Source organism: Bicyclus anynana, chromosome 4, assembly GCF_947172395.1.
Source record: "Bicyclus anynana chromosome 4, ilBicAnyn1.1, whole genome shotgun sequence".
NCBI lineage: Eukaryota > Metazoa > Arthropoda > Insecta > Lepidoptera > Nymphalidae > Bicyclus > Bicyclus anynana.
The window spans coordinates 11,357,057-11,380,719 of NC_069086.1; the positions used below are offsets into that span (position 1 = coordinate 11,357,057).

At 36.7% G+C, this 23,663-nt stretch overlaps 2 protein-coding genes and 1 long non-coding RNA gene across 4 annotated transcripts in view; 1 reads left to right on the forward strand and 2 right to left on the reverse strand.

The window, feature by feature from the left end:
- Positions 1-774: 774 nt before the first annotated feature.
- Positions 775-2,766, reverse strand: LOC128198062 (uncharacterized). The gene is made up of 2 exons (XR_008250801.1): positions 2,049-2,766; positions 775-992 (listed from the first exon to the last, which is right to left on the reverse strand). It is a non-coding gene; the product is annotated as an uncharacterized LOC128198062 (long non-coding RNA).
- A 436-nt stretch (positions 2,767-3,202) lies between these two features.
- On the forward strand, positions 3,203-15,555 carry LOC112056312 (parafibromin). Its single transcript, XM_052881285.1, has 12 exons — positions 3,203-3,543; positions 3,631-3,736; positions 3,805-3,924; positions 4,966-5,111; positions 5,545-5,770; positions 6,548-6,719; positions 7,094-7,225; positions 7,989-8,163; positions 8,792-8,909; positions 10,230-10,371; positions 11,629-11,770; positions 13,098-15,555. The coding sequence occupies exons 1-12, from the start codon at positions 3,413-3,415 to the stop codon at positions 13,132-13,134; spliced, it is 1,647 nt and encodes a 548-aa protein (XP_052737245.1). The 5' UTR covers positions 3,203-3,412; the 3' UTR covers positions 13,135-15,555.
- A 536-nt stretch (positions 15,556-16,091) lies between these two features.
- LOC112051779 (b(0,+)-type amino acid transporter 1) overlaps positions 16,092-23,663 on the reverse strand; it is a 58,041-nt gene continuing 50,469 nt past the window's right edge. For both annotated transcript variants that reach the window (XM_024090570.2, XM_024090569.2), the window contains exons 10-13: positions 23,046-23,142; positions 22,052-22,201; positions 21,148-21,316; positions 16,092-20,245 (exon numbers count right to left, since the gene is read on the reverse strand). In XM_024090570.2, the coding sequence (XP_023946338.1) occupies positions 20,178-20,245; positions 21,148-21,316; positions 22,052-22,201; positions 23,046-23,142 (484 nt within the window). In that variant the 3' untranslated portion in view covers positions 16,092-20,177. The remainder of the gene's footprint in view (positions 20,246-21,147; positions 21,317-22,051; positions 22,202-23,045; positions 23,143-23,663) is intronic.

Consider the following 23,663-nt stretch of genomic DNA (forward strand, 5'->3'; position numbering starts at 1 on the left):
ACTTCGCTGAGTTTGTTTTTTGTAGTCTTTTCCAAAACTAAAGCTTTCAGTTTAACATTTTACTATTAATATTTTTTTTACCATTACAATAATTAAATAAATTATTCAAAAAAGTGTAGTTGTAAAAAATACATTTATAATACCTGTGTATGTTCACCCCCTGCAGTTTCACCCACATAATTCCTGTTCCTGTGGGAAGGAATACATGGCCTATAATACTCAAATGTGGATTTTTATTGGTAAAATAATCTTCAACATTGGTTCAGTAGGTCCAGTGTTTACCCCTACAATCTCACAAACTGTATCTTTTTATTACAGTATCTTGACTACTAGTATTCTAAGAATTATGAAAATGACACCTCTGAGGGTGAAATAGGGGTTGGAAGTTTATAAAAAAAAAGATTTTTTAAGTTTATTTATTATAATAATAATAAAAACAGTAAACATAGACTTTCAGTTAGACATTTTTTAAACCCTGAAACCACAAAGCTTAAAAATAATCAAATATATACTTCTCATCCAAACAGTCAGCCTGTACAGTACTTGCAGACACTGTTTTGATGATTAGTATATTTTCTTAAATCAGAAAAACGAGTCATCATCATGGATCAGTCATCAATCATGGATTCAGCCCTGCCCACTGTACTTGACAACATATTGGCCATACTTAAATGTTAAAGCATGTTTATTTTTAAATATGTTTTACCGTAAATAAATTATTACAGATGCTATCTTTCTAACAGCTAGCAGGATAGGTACAATGAAGTTACACACTAAATAATCAAATTTATTTTATAATTAACAAAAATGAGTAAGAATATAGATGGATGGCTGACATAGAGAGCTCCTGGAATTAGACACACACACACACCACATAATTCTTAAGCTGGCTCAGCTAGTCAGTCTTGTTGTCAAAGCACTCATCTTCATGTCTCTTGAGTCAATATCAGTGGTTCATCATAATGGTCTGTTCATAATAATCAATTTATAGTCTGAAATTAAAAAAAAAAATTAATCTTTCATACTAAAAGTTAGATAGAATCTTTGAGAGGAAAACATTAGCAGTGGTGTCGTGGGTTTGATTCCTGGCTGGGCCGATTGAGGTTTTCTCAATTGGTCTAGGTCTGGCTGGTGGGAGGCTTCGGCCAGTTACCACCTTACTGGCAAAGACCTACCACTAAGCGATTTAGCATTCCGGTACGATGCCATGTAGAAACCAAAAGGGGTGTGGATTGTCTTACTACTCCTAACAAGTTAGCCCGTTACCATCATAGATTACATCATCACTTACCATCAGGTGAGATTGTAGTCAAGGGCTAACTTGTAAAGAATAAAAAAAAAAACCTGCTCCAATGTGGATTGGTAGTTATGGTGTTAATATACCACTATCAGATGTTAATGATAATTAATGTTCCGAAGGTCCTGTGTTTGATCCCCGGCTGGACAATTGAGACTTACGGCCAAGCAATTTAGCATTCCGGTGTGATGACGTGTAGCAACTGAAAGGGTTGTGGATTTTCAGTTTAAATTGTAAAGAATAAAAAATAAAATATAACAGTAACATTTTGCTCTCAGTAGAGGATTTTGAATGGTATATCTAAATGCCTAGATAAACTAACTCTGCGAACCCATTGTAATTATGACACTGTTGTTGGCTGGTGAAGGAATAAAACACCCTAAAGAGCTAGAGAACTGTTCAAATCCTTTAATAATAAGTCTGTTTGTGAAGTCACTAATCACACACTTAGGTAAACCTACGTATATTAGTGCCGATTCATACGAGACTTAGAGATTAACACTGGGATAAAAATAACATGCGGACTTTTCTAAGAGACAGAGGAAATGCCCACACTCTCCTTTTGCGCAGCCCGGATGTGCTAAATACTTCCAAACAAAGAAATTACTGCTATAACTAGTGCAGGGACAAGCAGCAAGTAGTAGACAAGCAGCGCGATCACTTATTAATCGGGCATTGTTGATTGTTCTTCAGTTGGCTAACTGTAAGTTAACCACTTGTAGTTACGCTAACCACCTTAGCCCTGCCTTACCTGAGTTAAGGGTTGTTTTAATGAGAAACTTCTTAAGAAATGGACATCGACAAAATTAGATAGAGGTAGTTTTTCTTTTTTGTTTACTTTTATATTATTGATTCACAATAACACAAACGAAGTAAACTTTGCTCCTAAGATCACTATAATTTAGTAAAACTTTGCTCAATTTCTAAATTCTCTTTAAAACCTGAAAAATAAAAACTTTGTTTTGTTTATAAAATTTAAATTTCTAATCCACAGGTTATTAATATGCTATGTTTCACCACAGACTAATAGGATACCCCGTTATTTTGACACTAGCCTACACAGACAACAGGGAGATTACCAAATAGTCCAAATAGCCCTTGGTTAAATTCGTTAATTGCGTTTTGTTACTTGAGTTGCATGTACCATTTTCTCACGCTATTGTCTTCAATAGTAGATATTTGTCGTGAAATTTAATGCTTCTTTAATGTTTTAAACAAAAGACATAAAACTCTGTTAAAATATATGCATTATTATGGAGTTTGACATAAATTTGATAATATTATTAACGATAGTTTCACTATCGTTTTGCATAAACAATACGCAATCTTCATGAATGATTTCAGTTCATCGTTCACCATCCGGTCTTCATATAATGAACTAAATTAGACAATACCAATGTAAAGTTACGATTGATCGTTGATCGTAGCCGATCGTATGAACTTTACGATCAATGAAGTCCGTTAGACAATTAGGCCCAAGGACTTTACGTATTGTTTTATTAATCTTTATATTTTCTATAATTAGTTTTATTGTTATTTTTTATTATTGAAACGAAGTTCCTTAGCGCGCATTGCGGAAGGGGACTAGATGGAAAAAATTAAGATCAAAAGTTAAACGACACATTTTTCTGTAGTTTTTAGCCATGCGGCGTGCGCGTGTTTCTCTCTTTCTCTCTCTCTCTCTCTCTCTCTCAGGCCTAGTTTGGGCTACTTTACTATTTTAGTCGAGTACGAACAATTTTTGGATTTACCGCCCAAAAATTGTTCGTACCCGACTAATATACTAAAGTAGCCTGTGCGGCCTCTCTAAGTCGGTACTGTTTATACTAGAGTCTCTGTGGATTCTATGCATTGTTGTAATCTGTGCCACTTTGCGTAGTTTTTTTCTATGGTTTGACATTAGTTGAAAATCGAGTGTTTGACGTTTGAGTTTGACATCATTTGACATGGTGTTTTGTTCTAAACTAAATTTAAATAGATGTGCTGTATATTAGTAAAAACCTTCTAATATCTAACATGTTTAATTATGCAGTGTGAACATTAAATAGTGGAACTGAAATATTGGTTCTGAATACACCATTGAGTGTTGATTAGCAAAAATAATAAAACCTAATCATGGCGGACCCCCTTAGTTTACTACGACAATATAACGTCAATAAAAAAGAAATAATTGAGCGTGACGGTCAAATCATATTTGGCGAGTTTTCGTGGCCCAAGAATGTTAAAACAAATTATCTTGTGTGGGGGTAAGTGATAGTTCCATAAGCTTTACAAAATGTAAAATTAGATCTTGACGTTTGTGCTGACAATGTTATGTTTTTATTTTGTAATAGATCTGGAAAAGAAGGCAGCGACAAAGAATACTATTCTCTGGAATGTCTGCTGTTTATTCTTAAACACATATCGCTTGCTCATCCAGTGTATGTCAAGCAAGCAGCTGTAAGTATAGACAAGCAAGTTAGGTTAGTTTTTGGTGACATAAGAGTGTAATTCACTTTCCCTTGCAGGCAGCAAATATTCCACCTGTGCGCCGTCCTGATCGTAAAGAGCTGCTTGCTTACCTGAATGGTGAAACAGCCACTTGTGCTTCAATAGACAAGAGTGCACCATTGGAAATTCCAACCCAGGTAAGTAAACCTTGTTCAAATATATTATTACTAATGTATGATGTTTGCAATAAAGCTTAGACTTGAAACAGTTAACAACATCAAGTTTCATTAGGTGTACTATAGAACCAGGCAGTGGCATGGCGTGCACTTTATAGATGGCAAAAATGCACTGCCTACCCTAAGGACTCAATGCAAACCTGTATGTTGGACCACAGAATACTTTCTTGAACAAGGAATTTTTACTTATAGTGCTTACCCTAGTCAAAACCTTGTGCATGCCACTAGAACCAGGTTTATGTAGACAACCAATTCTTATAGGAAAAGATTTTTCTATTGATTTGGTCCAATACTAATGTGAAATGTTTAAAATAATTTGAAGTGACTATTCTCATGCAAAATGATTCAACTACAACAGTTTTTTTAAGTTTTAGGCTATTATTATAATATGGCCTTGGGTTTATCATTTTGTTTTTTTAAACCTCCTGTCTCAATAAATTAGGAATCATTCCAATTCATCAAGCTGTTTTTGAGTTGTAGCCTTACAGGCTATCAGTTATTAATTTTTAATTTATTTTTTTTTTATTTTTTTTTTATTCTTTACAAGTTAGCCCTTGACTACAATCTCACCTGATGGTAAGTGATGATGCAGTCTAAGTTGGAAGCGGGCTAACTTGTTAGGAGGAGGATGAAAATCCACACCCCTTTCGGTTTCTACATGGCATCGTACCAGAACGCTAAATCGCTTGGTGGTACATCTTTGCCGGTAGGGTGGTAACTAGCCACGGCCGAAGCCTCCCACCAGCCAGACCTGGACAAATTAAGAAAATCTCAATCTGCCCAGCCGGGGATCTAACCCAGGACCTACGTTTTGTAAATTCACCGCGCATACCACTGCGCCACGGAGGCTGTCTATATATCTAAATATTATGTATATATGTACAATATAACATAATATACAATATATGTACAATGTATATATGTACAATATAATATTTAGATATATTGATGCTCTTTTGTTGCTCTTCTCATCTTGAAAGTTAAATCATATTGAAATTATAGGTTAAGCGTTCACATGACAATGATGGTGGAGAATCAGCAGCGAAGAAGCCCCGCATTGAGGAAACTCATGTACAAAAGGTTCGAGAACAGCTGGCAGCAAGATTGGATGCGCCCAAAGAAGCCTCTGTCACTGTTGACAATATCAAGTAAGTATGCATTTTTTAGAAACTTACTCTATACTCAATAACTTTAGGTAATATACACAATATAAATAAACAAAACCATATTACTTATGGGTGCTCAAAAATTTATTAAAGTGAATATTATAAGTTATTAATTTATAAATGAATCCTGTTATTTAGAAAAATAAGCAAATGTCATGTGTGAATTAATTTAAAGTAGTGGACGCCTGCGACTTTGTCTGGAATTCAGTTTTACACAAATCCTGCGCAAATCATGGATATTGTGATGATGTTTTAAGCCAGAGTAAAATTTATTTCCATTCCAAATGTCAGCCAAATCGGTTCATTAGTAGCAGCGTTAAATCGTAACAAACATCCATATAAACTTTTGCATTTATAATATTAGTATATATGTATATATTAGATATGAATTCTAAATTGGCATGTTAATTTCTAGATCTTTGTCAGAGGCTATGTCCGTAGAAAAAATTGCAGCCATCAAAGCCAAACGTCTGGCCAAGAAAAGGACAACTATTAAAAGCAATGACTATGCTGACACATTGGGTGTTGTTGGATCAGACCTGAGAGCCATTCTAGACTATGATGTGGATCTGACTAAAGATATTATTAGTAGAGAGAGGCAGTGGAGGACTAGGACAACAGTACTACAGAGCAATGGAAAGGTAATGTAACGAATTATAGGGTAGTGAAATGATGTTTTTAAAATATACAATGACTAATATCTGGCTACCATTCCATATTTAACAGCCGATGAACATCCACTGATGGATGTGCAAAAAAATGGTCTTGAGCTGCCAGCTAGTAGGGGGGATCTAAACTGTGGTTTCTGGGGCTGGGTCGCCATTCCAGCACCTCGGGAGCTCAACGTCCATAAAAATTACCAGGTCTAGTCATCAGGGTTGGAATCTCCACTGGAGATTTTTGACACCCTTGCCCCACTGTTACCACAACTGAGCCCGAAAAGTGGGGCCACTGGGGACTATTGTGTTTCGTCCTTGTACATAATAAGGTATTGCCCATAAATTGAAAACACTGGATATGTGGGTTGGAAATTTCGGCGCCAGAATCGCCAGTTTAAAATGGTTATAATGCCATTACTCAGTTGCCAGAGAGTCGTCAGTCAGTTTGCAGTTGGGGAGAGCGACTATAGCTTGGCAACTACGTTCGTAACACTCCCGATGGTGCGCGCGGGCGTGTAGCGATGAGTGAAAAACCTGCAACTAATGCACCTCACTTCCCCGCACGCACGATTTCACACCCGTGCAGTCTTTCCCCCCGTCGCCCGCATATCATGGTAGTGTCATCAACGAACTTGCCAGACTATAGCCTCCCCGTTACAACTCTGCTACCGTTATACCTGAGAAATGTATTAGGGCTCACAAGCTTAGAGGATGAATAAGAAGCTTAATGACTCTAACTAATAATTTTTTCTATTCTAGACATTTGCAAAGAGCATTTTAGCTCTACTAAGTAGTATAAGAGCTCGCGAGGAAGGCAGGCCCGGTGTGCCACGACCTCAGCCTGTGGTAATGCCAGCACCCACTGTTATACCAACACAACAGACGCAATATAACAGATATGATCAGGAAAGATTTATTAGACAAAAACAAGGTGAGTAAAAATGTTAAATTAAAAATTAATGAAATATCAATTGTTATGTACATAAAAACTTAGTGTATTACGGTAAACTTCACTTTCACTTTCTGAAAATTTATTCATTTTCTTTTCACTTTCTGAAAATTTATTTACTTTGAACTATAACGTATATATTTCAGTGACTAATTAAGTAGATATCATATTTATATCCAAGTACCATATATATATAATATATTATAAGGTTCCAACCGTTTCAAACATATGCCCAGATTTTTTTTTTTTTTTTAAAAGTCATTTATTTCTTCATATTGTATAAATAACTACAAGCTCTTAAAAAACATGGTTATAAAGACACTTAAATTTTAGTTAAATGTATACTTTTGTTACAGAAACTGAGGGTTTCAAAATCGACACTATGGGTACATACCACGGTATGACTCTCAAATCCGTAACAGAAGGCCCCAGCGTGCCGGCACCTGCGCGCGCGCCACAGACTCCGACCCACCCAAGACAAATGCCACGTATGTATTAAGATTATTTAATGCAAGAGATTAATCTTGCTTCTTTCTATCACATTTCACACTATCACACTAATATTATAAAGTTTGTGTGTAATTGTGTAAGTATGTTTGTTCCTCTATTACGCTGCAAGCTGAAGCAATTTGGCTGAAATTTGGAATGGAAATAGATTTTACTCTGGATTAACACAATTTAATTATCATGAATATATTATTACAGGAAAATAAAGTGAAACCTGAAACAACATAAATATAACCTTTATTTTTATATGATCGGTGGCTTATGAAAAAACATACTTTCACACTGGCACGTTCAGGAGCAACTTTGCCAGTGTGAAAGTATGTTTTTTCATTTCACTAGTATTCTCTAATGACACAGATTCTATGCATTTACATATTGACTTGAGTCGGTGGTCTGCCCATTTAATTTGTTACATATGTTCCTAACTAGCTAAGCTAGAGAAATGTCAGCACTTTACAACAACAACAAAAACATTATTTATCTAAATTTAAACATACAGAAACTGAATTTGTCACTAAGTCCATATAAAGATATCTTAAAGCTAACCACAGAACTAAGTCCTCACCTGTGTACATGTAAATTGTGAATTTAATGAGCCTCAATAGCTCAATGGTTAAACGGTCAGACTTGTCACAGAGGGGGCGGGGGGGGATCCCTTTTCGTACTTCGAAATTGTTTATATATGTTTTCTGTGGTCTTTATAGTCGTAATAATGTAACAGCTTACTTGTTGCTAACGTTTCAGAGAACGGCTCAGTTCCGGGCACGCCAGGCCGCCGCGACCTGCTGCCGGTGGCGGCGGCGCGCGCGCCCCCCGCCGGCGCCAAGCGGCCCTCGCGCACGCCCATCATCATCATCCCCGCCGCCGCCACCTCGCTCATTACCATGTACAACGTCAAAGACATGCTGCAGGACCTCAAGTATAACTAATATATAATTCCAACATAATATTTGAAATGTCTACCTTTGTTCAGATTTATCATTATCAGACATCGATCTCCTAGTAAAAAGTGGATGCACAATCAGCGACCAATAAACGTCCCCACTCAATGAGTGCCAAACACAACTTCTTGGCACTTAATTCAAGTAGCCACATTTGCAAATTCAACCTTAAACTCAATCCTTAAGGTTGAATTTTCTCTGAATTTGGGATTTTATTGGATATTGGACTATATTTATAGGCTTTAGGTATAATTTTCGTTTTTTTCTACATGATTGTGCATCCTTTTATTGTAATAGGTCAATGTTGTCAGACTATTTTAATATCACACAACAGGGCCAGACACAGGACCTCGTGATAATCACAAAGGCTAACCACTTTTGTGTCCTTCTACCATCCAAACAGTCACATTCAGATGAGGGTGGCATGTATAACTTTTTGATTTCGCTAGAATTCATCAAGGCTGGGGTATATAATTCTTACTATGATGGTGCCATTAAATTTGAAAAGCACTAGCTGGTATATCGCTAATTGACCAGTCGTCAGGAGGGTGTGAGTTGAGAACAGCCATAGCTATCCACCATTTTGATAAAAAAACTCTTTTACAGATTTGTACCAGTCGAGCAAAAGAAAACAGAAGGTGCAGTTCGTGAGAATGAAGTACTATTGCAGAGAAGGAAGGGCCCACACACAGACCAAATACCCAACAACGCCACTACGATTACGGTTAGTATTACACTAGAACCCGTTTAAGAGCGCGCAGCGCGTCGGTACGATATGGATAAAATTCGAAGTGCAAACGAGACGCCGAATTATGACTTTCACATGAGTGAAAAGCACGGAGCGATTGACGCGCGACGCAAATTTTATGACGTGAGCGCCAAAACCATTTCTACCTAATTGCAAGTAAATTAAACAACATAACGAAAAACAAAATGGCCATGTTCAAGATATATACCTAATTTTCTATACAAAACAAAAATTTAAGAAAATAAGTTTGCTTTTCCTGAGATTGAAAGCAAAATGTGAGCAAAACATGTATTTTTCAAAAAAATAAACTATCGAGAAAAGCTTTACAAATTGTGTATTTTGTATAGTCATAACGAAGCTAACACTTTGAAATATCATTTACCCAAATATCAGGTTCCTAACTTTTTCAGAATCTGAGATCCAGAACCATTTGTAACCACCAAATTACATATTGCACACTCTTAAGACGATTTTGCAGAGACCCAACGAAAAACGCGTCTTAAGCAACAAAGCGACGAGATAGGGGGTGCCTTCTGCATCATGCAGAAAATAAAGATGGGTCTTAGGGTCACTGAAGATACTCTTTTTGTGTGTCATTTACATCTTATATTGGAAAAATATCCATGAAAACCCTATAATATCACAGGTTAGGTTCTTTTTCCTCTTGCGTCAACAACGTTAGTTCTGAAGTGTGCATTCTTGAAACAGTTTTGTATGTAGGCGTATTGAACGGGATGACGAATCGTATTAAACGTTAAGAAATGTATAAGAACATGACGTCTTAATTTGTTGGTTTGACGTAAAACGACGAGAAATCGTTTTAAGCGTGATCGTGTCAAGCGGGTTCTACTGTCTTATGAACCCCGTGGCGTTGGTCTGTCTATTCACAATTAACTCTAAAAATACTGAACAGATTTTCGTCCGGTTTTCACTAAACGGTAAAGTGATTCATGACGAAGATTTTGATATGAAATTTATGAATGTTTTGTACTCTGAGTACAGAAAACACCAGAAACCAAGTTCAGCCGTCATTATAAAGCATGCATTGTCCAAATATTACATGTCACAATACGGCATACACAGACTAATTGTTTGTATGTGAAATTATACCAAAAAAGAGTAATTTCAACGACATTTACGGTCCATCTGTTCTCATGAACCATGAGTTGAATTTTACAGATACTAAAATGTAATAAATTAGATGATTAAAAACCCTTTGTGCGCGAGTCCGACTCGCACTTGACCGTTTTCTTTACTTGAAACTTTACACGTAGAGTATAATACCGTATTGTGCAGGTGCCATACCGCGTGGTAGACAACCCCGGGCGGTTGTCCGCCGCGGAGTGGGACCGGGTGGTGGGCGTGTTCGTGCAGGGGCCGGCCTGGCAGTTCAAGGGCTGGCCCTGGGACGGCAACCCTGTGCAGATCTTCTCCAACAGTAAGCCTGTTCAATATTTATGAAGATAATTATCAAGCTACTAGCGGAAGCCCGCGTGGATTTTAGTTTTTCACAAATCCCTCGGGGAAAAAGATTTTTCCGGGATAACAAATATAACCTATGTGTTAATCCAAGCTATAATATATCTTAATACCAAATTTCAGCTAATTTCAAGGCGTGAAAGAGTAACAAACACATATCATCAAAATCATCAGTTTTTGCAAATCTCGGGAAACCATGGATTTTTTGGGATAAAAAGTAGCCTATGTGTCAATCCAGAGTAAAATCTATTTCCATTCCAAATTTCAGCCAAATCGTTTCAGTAGTAGCGGCGTTAAAGAGTAATAAACATCCAAACATCCATACAAACTTTCGCGTTTATAATATTAGTAAAAAGTACGCTTTTAATAGCCCATAACAGGGCCAGTACACAACTTATAGGGAGAGAGAATTTGTAATTTATCTGCTTTCCATCCATCACGCTGCTCTATTATGGGTTACAATACGGTCAGTTTTACTGGTCAGCTTAAGAGTGACGATGTTTGTTTGCAATGATTATTATGATAATGCTAATCACAATGACTTAAAGTGTGCTTCAAGGCACAGGGATACACTACAAATATAACTGTGCTGAGAATTTCTTGCAAAGAAAAATTGCTCAATATTTCATCATAATTCAATTCAGGACTCCAATCCAGGAACAATTTCATGATACGAAATCAACAGTGGTGTTCACTTCATATATGCAAAATCTCACTGCATATCTTTTATGATGAACCTGTATTGGAGATAAGAAATTTTTATTTATTTACAATTTTTAAATAGCGTACCTACACTGTTAATAAACCTTATGCACACCACTGGAAGCCATATAAGCTATACCACTACTCATCAACCCATATTCGCTTCACTGCTGAGCATGAGTCTCCGCTCAGAATGAGAGGGGCCGATAGTCCACCAAGCTGGCCTAATGCGGATTGGCAGACTTCACATTTAAATTATGAATTAAGAGAATTAAGTAAATTCTCTGGTAGGCAGGTTTCCTCACGATGTTTATCCTTAACCGTTTGAGGCACGTGATATTCAATTTCTTAAAATGCACACAACTGAAAGTTGGAGGTGCATTCCCCACACCAAATTCAAAGCTATACCCTCCGGAATCGGAGGCAGAGGTCAGATTGTTAGTGGATTAGCTAGAGTTGAGAGTTAAACCACTATGAGGCAAGTAAATCTAATATGAGTTGTTTGTACAAACAGTTTGCGCGTTCCACCTGAAGTTCGACGAGATGAAGCTAGACGCGAACGTGGCGCGCTGGGCCGTCACCGTGATCCACCTCAGCCGCACCAAGCGGCATCTGGACCGCGCCGCGCTGCTCGGCTTCTGGGAGACACTTGACAAGTACGTGCCTTATGTCGCGTTTACACTCAGCCGCTTCCCCTGCCACTCGCGCTCCCAGAAATATTGTGTCGTTTACACTCAGCCCTCATACTTTTCCGGGCGACTCGCAACCATGGCTGACGTTAAAGTGTCGTTTACACTCAGCCCTCATACTTTGCCGGGCGACTCGCAACCATGGCTGACGTTAAAGTGTCGTTTACACTCAGCCGCTTCCCCGGCTACTCGCGCTGCCAGAAATATTGTGTCGACGCGAGTGAGTGTCGTTTACACTCAGCCCTCATACTTTGCCGGGCGACTCGCAACCATGGCTGACGTTAAAGTGTCGTTTACACTCAGCCGCTTCCCCGGCTACTCGCGCTGCCAGAAATATTGTGTCGACGCGAGTGAGTGTCGTTTACGCTTAGCCCTCATACTTTGCCGGGCGACTCGCAACCATGGCTGACGTTAAAGTGTCGTTTACACTCAGCCGCTTCCCCGGCTACTCGCGCTGCCAGAAATATTGTGTCGACGCGAGTGAGTGTCGTTTACGCTTAGCCCTCATACTTTGCCGGGCGACTCGCAACCATGGCTGCCGTTTAAGTGTCGTTTACACTCAGCCGCTTCCTTGCCACTCGCGCTGCCAGAAATATTGCCGCGGCAGCGTCGACGCGAGTGAGTGTCGTTTATACTCAGCCCTCATACTTCTTTGCCGGACGATTCGCAACCATGGCTGACGTTTAGGTGTCGTTTACACTCAGCCGCTTCCCCTGCCACTCGCGCTGCCAGAAATATTGCCGCGGCAGCGTCGACGCGAGTGAGTGTCGTTTACACTCAGCCCTGATACTAATATAATATAATCTATTATAAACAAAAGTACTAAAGATGCCGTTTTTTTACATCACAGAAAATTTTGTTTTGAGTGAATAAAATAGGTCTTTAACACTTACATTAACCAACTTACTGCCGTCCTAAAGTTGCTTACCATTTCTGCATAAAAATAATCTAAATATTAACCTTTTTCGGTAACATTATCAACTCCCTGCGAAGGGAAATTGACGATTAAGTGTACTTTACTTTACTATTAATATGCTCTTTGTTAATTATGCTTTTTTTTTGTATTTGTAGTATAAATTGTTTTATAGTGTGTTTTGTTCTGTTTATATTCTAAGTATTTCTGCGTCTACTCTACAAGGCAGTTATTGATATTTATGTTTTAAATCTATATTTCTAGTATATTTAACTTATATCATAGTTGTTAAATAAATTCACACCAGTGGCATAACCAGCATTGCTAAACTGTGTACTCGTCATTATGCTAAGGCATTGACATATAAATATTTTGTTACAGGCACATGATGAAGAATAAACCACACCTGAGGTTCTGAATATGATTTAGTATTAGAGTTATAGTATTTTATTCAATAGACTATTCATGATATCTTGTGAATATCCGAAAGCCTTAATATAGCAAAGAGAATCTAAGTCAAGTTATACCATTACAAAAATATTTTGGCTCAAAACTAATTATCTTTGCAATATTATTAAATACAAATATAAATATTCGCTGTCTTCATTATAGTTTTTTATAGACTGGGTGCAGGTAGCGTTGACAGCAAAAAGTTGACCACTACACATAACTTATCACGTTACGAATAAGTCTTCAGATATCTCTGAATATCCTATTATACACGTAACATAACTTGATATTATAATATACAAAAATGTTTATCATAGATAACTAACTATTTAATTAAATATTATAATTATTATTGGCAGATTAAAGTTTCATTTGTTGTATAACATATTGAAATAAGGGTTCTGTTTTTGTATGTTCCGAACCTTAAATAGAGACAAATAAATTAAGATTTAAAAAAATCCCATGCAATATTAAATAAAAAATCGGTTATTGTAATATTGATATGAATCAGAAATGAGGAGATCCGCAGAAGAACTGAAGTCATCGACATAGCTCAGCGAGTCGCGAAGCTGAAGTGGCAATGGGCGGGGCACATAGTTCGAAGAGCAGATAGACGTTGGGGTCCCAAGGTGCTGGAATGGCAACCCAGGTGGTCGACCAGGTGGACTGACGACATCAAGCGAGCCGCAGGGATTCGCTGGATGCAGGCGGCTCAGTATCGTGATGTTTGGAAGTCCGTACAAAAGGCCTATGTCCTGCAGTGGACGTGCGTCGGCTGAAATTATGATGATGAAAAGTTGATGATATAAAATAAGTTATTTGGTTGCCTTGACAACCAATAACTTAGAAGGTCGTCGGACTCATTTTCGAATATGAGTATCGTGTGCATTTTGTTCTGGCAGCCGCAGGTCATTGAATACCTATGAGTTGTCGTCGACAGTGATAGATGCACCTGTAATCTGCCCCGCGCTCACGATCTCACACCCGCGCAGTATGTCCCTCGTCGCCCGCATACCATGAGGGTTTAGCTTGCCAAGCTATCTTAGACAAGTTGCGTGATTTTAAGTTTTGGAGATGTGTGCAGAAGGCAACGGGAAACCACTGCTCTATTTTCCCTAGTCGTCAGTATGGAATAGTCTCAGAGAGTGGACCGGGATCGCGAGCGCCGCACAATTATTTCGCCTCGCGTAGGATTGAGACGAGTTCAAGAAACTGACTGCCAACCTTCGCTAGTCGGAGAGGCACCTTAAGAAGAAGAAGAAGTTAAGGACCCCGTAAAATCAAACGTGTTTGTTTGACAAAAAGTTGCGGCTTTCTTTTTTGTTTTACTCAATGACAATTGACAAGTTAGACCTTGGCTGCGATTTCACCTGATGTTTACTAGCGAGCGATGTAGTCATTCGACTAAAGATGGAAGCTGGCTACTTGGAAGAGGTAAAGGTTTATCCCACCCAAACCTCTGATCTGACGGTTCATATGTGGCCATATCGTACTGGAACGCTAAAATGCTTGGCGGTACGTCTTCGACTGTAACTAGCTACGGTCGATACCTAAAATCACGCAACAATGTCTACTAGTGTGTACGAAGTTTTAGAAGTAGTGCACACAAGACAATTGTACGCATTTAGTTGTTTGTAGAAGGCAAGACAAAGCGCGTTTCGAAACCTCGAAAGTTTTATTTACCTATCGACATCACTTAATAATTTAGAAATAAAGATTAAATAAATAAATATTTAGCGAATAACACGACTGATCAGTGAAGTCCCGTTAATTGAACTGCCGCTTCGAAAACTGTAAATATGTATGGGAATGACATTTGCTATCGACAGGTGACGTGATCAAGATCTGTCATTCCCATACATTTTTTCAGTTTTCGAAGCGTTAGCGATCGTAGAAAGAGAATCGACGTGCCACTTGGCTAGGGGGGCTGACTTGACTTTGACGCAGGATTGACATCATCAGTTCCTTATTCCAGTCTGCAATCATAATTAGCTATGCCATCAGCAAATACACATAATTGGTATATTTTTTTTTACTATAGGAGCATCCATTGTGTATAGGATATAACTGTGATAAAAACATGTATAATTGTAAACGTTCACGTCACTATGGTCATATTGTTGTAGACCAATATTTTAAATACTTGAAATCACACTATAAATCATCATAATTAATGTATTATTGAAATATATTAAATGCGTATTGCGTACATATAAAATTAATTTAATTTAGATTTACATTACATAGACATTTTAATATTACAGAAAAAAAAATTGTGTTACAAGAAAATCTGTACCTATGTAGCCAAAATATTTTTATTGAATGGTATCGACATGTTCAAAGATCTGTGATCTTTGTTATTGACAACAATAAATTGTTGAACATTTAATTTTGATTTTTATTTCACTCTAGCAGACGACCCGCGGTTTCACTCGCTTAGTTTCCATTCATAAAAGGATAAGGGAATAAAATATAGCCTTAATCAATTATCACTCACAAATAAAGTGGCTTTCTATTAGTGAGAGATTTTTCAAAATCGGTTTGTTAGATCCAGAGATTATCTCCACAAACCTTACCACTTCATAATATTAGTATAGAATTATAGATTTATATTTACAACATACCTCATCGATTATACTGCTGTTTCTAAACAAAGTATAAAAAGTTCAACTTAAGGTTGTTTTAATGTAAGTACTGTAATGCACCCATGTTTATTAAGGTATATTATTCGAATTTTTGGATAATACTTTTTTTTGGTTTGGTGGTTTTGTCAGTATATTGGAACAATTTATCATATCTAAAAAACCATTGTGAACAGAGTCTAGGAAAGGATTTTTGAAAATTTTAACTGTAAGGGGGAATGAGAGAGGGCAAAGCTATAAACTTTTATTTAAGAGGACATTTTATTGAAATAAAACATTGGCGAAAATTTCACTTGTCTTTATTTAAAATTTTATTTAGTTCAATTGTAGTGTATAACAATAAATAAATCTGTCCTCCTTGTAGAGATAAGTACATATATGGTATTCCATGTATTTGATATTACATCTGTACACAAAAATAAAACCATTCGCTTTACCCATAACAATATCACATCGTCAGGTGTGTACTTGTGTGCCCAATTTCTTAGAAGTTACATACAATTATATAGACAGCAATTGATATATTATTTATATTCTGTAGACATTACATTAGGTATTACTTCTACAATGCTTCTACACATATAGAGCAAACGGGATGGGGCAATTTATCATTTCTAAGCTTCTATGGGTTTAATTTCTAAACAGGGTAATTTGACTGTCAATTTCAAAAATAATAATATTGCAATACAAACTTCATATGCTATTCAAAGCATCTAATACAATAAGTTTTATGGATAAATTCCACATTTACAAGTGACTCGACTTGATTATTACATACTTTTATTTCACACTTTCAAACAGTAATCTATGTAAAAGAAAAAAAAATACAATATAAAAATAGATCGAAAAACAACGGCGACCGCTTCGTTTTGCCCCGGTAAGGAATGATAGGACCAATTTTTACCGGTCGCAAAGTTCAGCAGTCTTTTGTAGAAAGATTAATGAAAACCACACTTTAGTCTTTAATATGGGATAGTGTACCGACAGCTTTATTAGCTTAATCCATTTCTCCTAAGGGCCGGTGCATATCTGGTGAGGCGCATTGCAGTGCACTTGTTACTATATAATTATTATTGAATTTGAAGGCCTTGAAATAAAAGTCGAAAATTAATGAACACAGCAACTTATCCCCAAATAGTATTTTTGGACTAAATTTCCATTTTTATTTCCAGCTATCTAATAATCGTAGTTGATAGTCACAAATAAGCTACATTGTGCCTCAGCAGATAGTCTCCGACTGTGAAGGTTTCGCCAAATAAGAGTGGGGGCACACGCGGTGTCGCTGCGTCGTCTTACATAGAATCTATGGCATGTCACACGATGCGCTCCGGCGCCGCACCGGACTTGCAACCACCGAGACGAGGCGGGGAGGGGTGGATGCGTTGTGACGTCAGAGCGGCACCGCTCAGTTGCTTATGCGTCACATTATTTTATTAACAGACTGTCCAACACTGCTACGGCGTCGCTGCGACATAATAACGTTGCGGCGCCGCACCGCTCATGTGCCCGCTCATATGGTGAAATCTTTGCAATGCGGCGCCGCAACGCATCGTGTGCCCCCGCTCTAACGGACGGGGCGGGACGGCGACGCGATGCTGGTGTGACGTGAGCCGTTGTAACATACTAGTTAATACACAACACGTCACGTCGAGCGCGACGGTTAACATTTTACTAGTATCCTACAACTCTATAACTCCTGCCAGCGTCGCGAAGTCGTCCATTTCCTTCCTATGTATGGCAAAACATTTCAAGTACTAATTCGATTATAAACAAATCTCTTAAATTAAATTGAAAGGTATCATGCCTTAGTTCTTCTGTGTTCCTTCTAGTTACTATTTGAAAACCTGTAAATTTAAAATAGAGGTTTGTTTAAAACAGTTTTAGTACCGTTTAGTAAATTTTAAAGTACTTAACGTTTTAGTTTTTTGTTAATTGTTATGAACACAATAATTAAATTTTCTTCTTTCTGTTTTATGTTTTTCGTTGTGAAAAACCAGGATGATTTTTAAAAACACTGAAGAAAGTAGATATTCCATTAATAATAATAAATTTAAGTGGTCTTACTTTTCAACTACCACTTTGTACTTTGTAATTCAACAAATGTGACAAATATTTATTAATTACTTATATCAAATTAAGATCATATTTCGCTACCTATCCCCTGTAAGTAAATATATTGCAAAATTGACAAACTAAATTAAACAATGCCCCTAATTCTTTTTTTAATAACTAAGGTTAACTACGAATGAACTATAGACTATGAGTTTAGCACAATCACTCATAGTGACGCGAATGGGGCTTCAAGCCTAGAGATTATCCCGAGAATCTTATACAACCTTGGATTTGCACAAGACACTTTCTCGTAACTACCACACCAATATTTACAAAACGTCATACGTTTTAATAACAAAAGTTACCTTCTTTGGCATTCTAACAAATTATACAGCCTAGCAACAATTTTGGTTTTAGACAATTTTTTTTTCATTTCCAATTCGACGATCGCATCGCTTAGGATCGAAGTACTAAATCTTACAACAGTAGAATTATTTCAATACTTTATTGTTGTCATGTTAAATCCAAGTCATGTTATCCAGAAACAGTTAATAATAACCGATTGTTTGGGTAAACTCATCGCAAGTGCCCGTAGGAATGATTCGTGCAAACTAATGAAATGAGATGAATTAATGTAAGTATCCTATCTAAACGCAATTGTTTAAGCCTAACTGGCTAATAATATTTTTTGAACAACATAATTATTATTATCTTTAATTTACTTGTAAAGTAACACAATTGCCGAAGCGTCGTAGATATCCCCGAAGCGACAATTTCATTTTACAAAATCGATCAAAATAAATTAATAGCTAATGTGAGAAGTCCGTGGGATAACATTCAATTTTCACTAAAAGTACGAGCAGGAGCGGCTTTAGGATAGGGCGCGGTTGAGCGACTGCCCAGGGGCGCCAGATAGATATAAAGGAGCGCCGCATCAAATAGACCGAGGACATCAAGTGAGTTGCAGGGAGCCGAGTGAATTCTAGCAAATAAGCTCCTATCTATCACGGAGAAATCCATAATTCCCGCAGGATTTTGAAACTAAAGTTGCGGGCGTCTGCTAGTAGGTAATCATCAATTTTTGTGCGTATGGGTTTCAATGGGAGAGGGGCGCCGCCAAAAACTCGCCCAGAGGCGCTGGTACTAAAGCCGGCACTGAGTACGAGTATATCATTATAGTTTCTAACTAAGTTGCTTTCGGGTAACTAGGGAAATCAGTAAAGGAATAATATGTTCGTACAAGTCTATTCTAACCTCAACGCAAAAAGAAGGATGTTATAAGTTTGACTTCGATGTCTGCCTGTGACATCGTAGCAAAATGATGGACCGACTTCGATATGTTTTTTTTTTTTTTGGAAAGCCAATTTCCTGGCGATGGTCCTTACTTCTTAGCTATGTTAACATCGTTCCAAAAGTGTAAGAGTATCAGCTCTTTTCTAAAATGATATAAGGCATGTTTAATTACAACAATAACAAAAAATAGGGGCGTTATAAGTTTAACGTCTTGTTGTGAAAAAATAGCGTTTTGGTATTTTTTGATTGAATTTCCAAATTTCCAACTATCCTCATTTTCGTAATAACCCAATAACGTGTTTTATTACTGTCTAACAATAAGATGTCCATATAAAAAAAATGTTTAGTACACAATTCTACAAATCAATATCCCACAAAATCAAAATATTATTACGCTATCGCTTCAGGGATATCTATGTCCTTGATTAAAAGTTATACATATACAAAACTTATTTGCGTAAAATCTTGAAAAATATTTCACTTCGCATAAAAAAATCAACAACCATATAAACTATTAAATGTTTAATATTCTTTTGATTTTTTGTGTAGATAATAATTTTTAAAAGTACAAAAAGGAACCTGTTATATCAGTCAAAAAATAATTTATTTAATACATAATATTGAAAGTGTCGAATGTTAGATTCCTTATACACCCAATAACTGGCGTTAGGACTTAAGTTGAAACCAAAATAAGTACCTAAACAGTGGCTGCCAGACGACTTATAAGTTGCTTAGTTTTGTTCTAGAAAAATACTTCCTGCTTTTTGGGTTTTAAAAATGTTAAGAAAATTACTCTGTATTCTGTAATCACCTTGTTTATAATTTTATTATATAATTAAACTAGGTAATCTATCGAAATACATTTGATGTCTTGACAGCAATTTATTAAACACTATGCGTACCAAAAAAGGATTTTCAGAGATTTCCCGCCGTCTGAGAATCCCACAAGCTCTCGAAAGCTCGATACATTTACCAGAGCCAAAATACTCAAGTTTTACAAATGCCTTTTAAGTACAGCGCGGTCTTAGTATTCGAAAGTCGTGGACGTTGGCACAACCTCCAACACCATTTGCAGAAATACTGTAATGTTATCTGGAAAAGAAATAACTTAATTATTTATCAGAATATTTATAATTCCAATGGCAAATAATTGAATCCAAAAACATTGCAGAAGTTAAAGGGAACGTGTTGGGAGTTTATTTTTACGCCCTACGTATCCGACGCATGACGTCATTGACGTAACCCTTGCGCACTCTGACGCAAAGTTGATAGCACAATGACTCTAGTAATCGAATGTCTGTGGTACGGATATTTTTTTAACTCCAGGCTGCTACTACGAATTTCTTGTAATAATGGTCAAGTTGACGATACTAAGAGATACTGCTTGAGAAGGAGCAGTACTTCCTAAAGACTAACAAACTGAAAAAACTGCAGAACATTTGTATATTCATCTTTGGTTTGGCTACATTCAGGCCCCGATACTGCAAGCGGCGGGGCATTTGCCCAGAGCGGCAAAAATGAAGTGTGACAAAATTTATTTAATTGGTCCAGTAGATTCGGAGAAAGTTTACTGTGACAGATAGACATTCGAGAGATCTTACAAGGGTTCCGGGTTTCATGGGTTTTATACGTTCGGAATCCTAAAAAAAGTATTTTTGGTGTATGGCAAAATTTATCTTTGTCCAGAGTGGCGATATTGCTACCTACCTGACATACGGTATACCTATTTGATCAGGATAAATCCTAACGCTCTTTCCTTTTATATTGTCAATAAAAGGAAAGAGCGTTAGGATTTATCCTGAGCAAATATATCGTATGACAGTATAAACGCTATCATACTTGAGTTAATCAACTTTCTTGGTAGAAACGTTAAGTATTATATTCGAGCTGATAACCGATTTGAATTTCCAGTCAACCGCATAGGTAAAATACAACCGTGTACCTATTGAATAAAGACTATCTATTCTATCATATGCTGAAACCTTGTGACTCACCCATAAACGGCAGCGAGTATCCCCACTTGACGAAGGGGACGTAGACCAGCAGGCCGCCGAGGATGAAGGCGCCCGCGTACAAGTACTCCCACTGCGGCTTGTCGATGATCGGCGCGACCACCAGGTACGTCGACACGATCAGCACCACGTACGGGATTATTATTGGCACCTACAATTATTTGTTTGGTTGACTACTAACTCATTTTGAGCAAATCTGGCGCAATAGGGTATTTATATTTTTACTATAATGTGAGAAAAAATAAAAAAACAAATAATATACAAAAAGTTTATAAACCAATTAAATGAACTGTCTTAATTAGTGTTTTTTGTTTTCTGTTCCTTTAAAAAAACAAAACGACATCGCATATAGCGTTTTCGCGCGAAAATTTTAAATGTAATGTAGGTACGTAACTAATGCATTAAACCTACGACAAAAATTAAAAAAAGCTATGTAAAAAAGTATCATGACAAGTCTGAAGTCCGATCTCCTTATCAGTATATTCATATCACAGCATATTTGGAATTGTTTACTTAGGCATCTACATAAGTCAACTATTCTGTGGTCACGCCAATCTTAATATTTATGAGTTTTTTAATAGCTAGTAAGTTAATTAATGAGAGAAATGAACCCAGCTATTTCTTTCAGTAATTAATTTTGGATAAGAAATACTTATTTGTAAGCATATTAAGTACCTACATATTCATTAATTGCGTCTTAGTAATTTAGTCTTAAATTTATAATAGGACCGTCTTGAACCATGGCGCAGAATTCATACAATAAAATAAAATCCTTTTAAAACCGACAGTGCCAGAGAGGTTTAATTATTAAATACAATTGAATCATTTAACTATATCATTTCATTTACTTAATGTTATTAAAATAATAGGATGACCCAAGTCTAACCTTGTACGGTCGAGGCGCGTGGGGCTTCGTGTATCTCATAACAATGAGGGCGAGCATGGCGCCGCCGTAGAATATCCAGGCAGTGAATGAAAAGAAGTCTATCAGAGAGTCTATCGTCCCGTACAACACCATCGCTGCTGCGATCAACGACTGAAATATAAACAGATTATAAAGTCACTAACAATGATTAGGTTTCGAGCTTTGGACTGAAGAATAAGAATTTTTGGCTAAAAAAATGTCTCGGTATTTAAAATTTTAAAAGTGCAACAACTAACGGACTTTCAATAAACATTAGTGTCCTGTCCGAACAACTCGTGATTTTTATTTTAAAAATATCTTGTAGTCCTTTGAAATTTTAATTTTGTTTTTAACTTTTTTAATTTTTAATTTAGGGCAAAAAGTTATACAAACATATTTGTAGGCAAAACAATTCGCCAATGTAAGACGCATAGTTTCCGAGATATCGCGAAGAAGGCGTTTTCATCTATTTTTTCAAGATGGCGGCCGGGGAGGACAAGGGTGGCGACCCCACAAACTAGAGGTTAAGCTTCAATTGACCTTCCACACATGTCCCAAAAATAAAATTGCGTCCTCTAAAATATGCAATACTCGGTCCTTAAATTTGTAACATTTCAATGAACTATTAGGGGTGTAATGGAAAGATATAACTTTAGAGTTTTATAATTTGTGTGTCTTAAAACGATAACAAATACAACAAACACAGATGATGCCATCAAAAAAGGTCTAACCTAGGTTCTGAAGTGATTTTCACATAGGTATTGTTTATACAGTTGAATACGTTACGTATATACCAAAATCAAGTAATTCTTTTAAAATTTACATCATGCCCAAAGTACCTATTTAAATATGATCTATATTTTATCCTGCAGGATGAAAAGACCCATGAGTAGAGAGTAAGTATTATCAATATCTCTACAATTTACGAAACGCTGATTTAGAATATTATTTATGTATAAGGTTATAAATGTTTTACGTGGAATATCAGCCCAGGAGCAGGTGTGAAGCGACGCACGTGGACGTACGACAGGATATCCAGTAAATGTCCTTCACGAGACGCCGCAAAGCATAACCTGCAAAATATGTTTATATTTTTAAATGTAACCTTATAGGAAATACAGATGTCGAGAAAACATACATTAGCCATGTTCATTAGACATGACAAAGAAAAACGAGTGAGTTTTCGAAAAAGCTTATTGTTTGTCCATCCTAAAAACGATTAGGTACATTTAAATAGTTTCTTTATTATATTTCAATTACCTACTTAGGGTTTAGGGGTAGGTATTCTATTATAATTATTTTAATCATTTTGTCTTCTTGTAACAAATGACATTTTTAACACTAGTCATGACAGTAATTTCTCTTTTAAAATTATGCGTATCAACACGACCACTACTTGTATCTAAATCTGTTAAAACAGTTGTTTAAAATTTATCATTGTCAGCTCCAAAATAACTTTTGGCGCCATTATAAATAAGCTAATTCTCGTCATAGTATCATTTATTGTACGAATAATCCGCACAACTGATTCACGAATATTTGACGGTCCACGAACCAGATAGGTACACACATAGGTAGGTTCATAATATTTTAA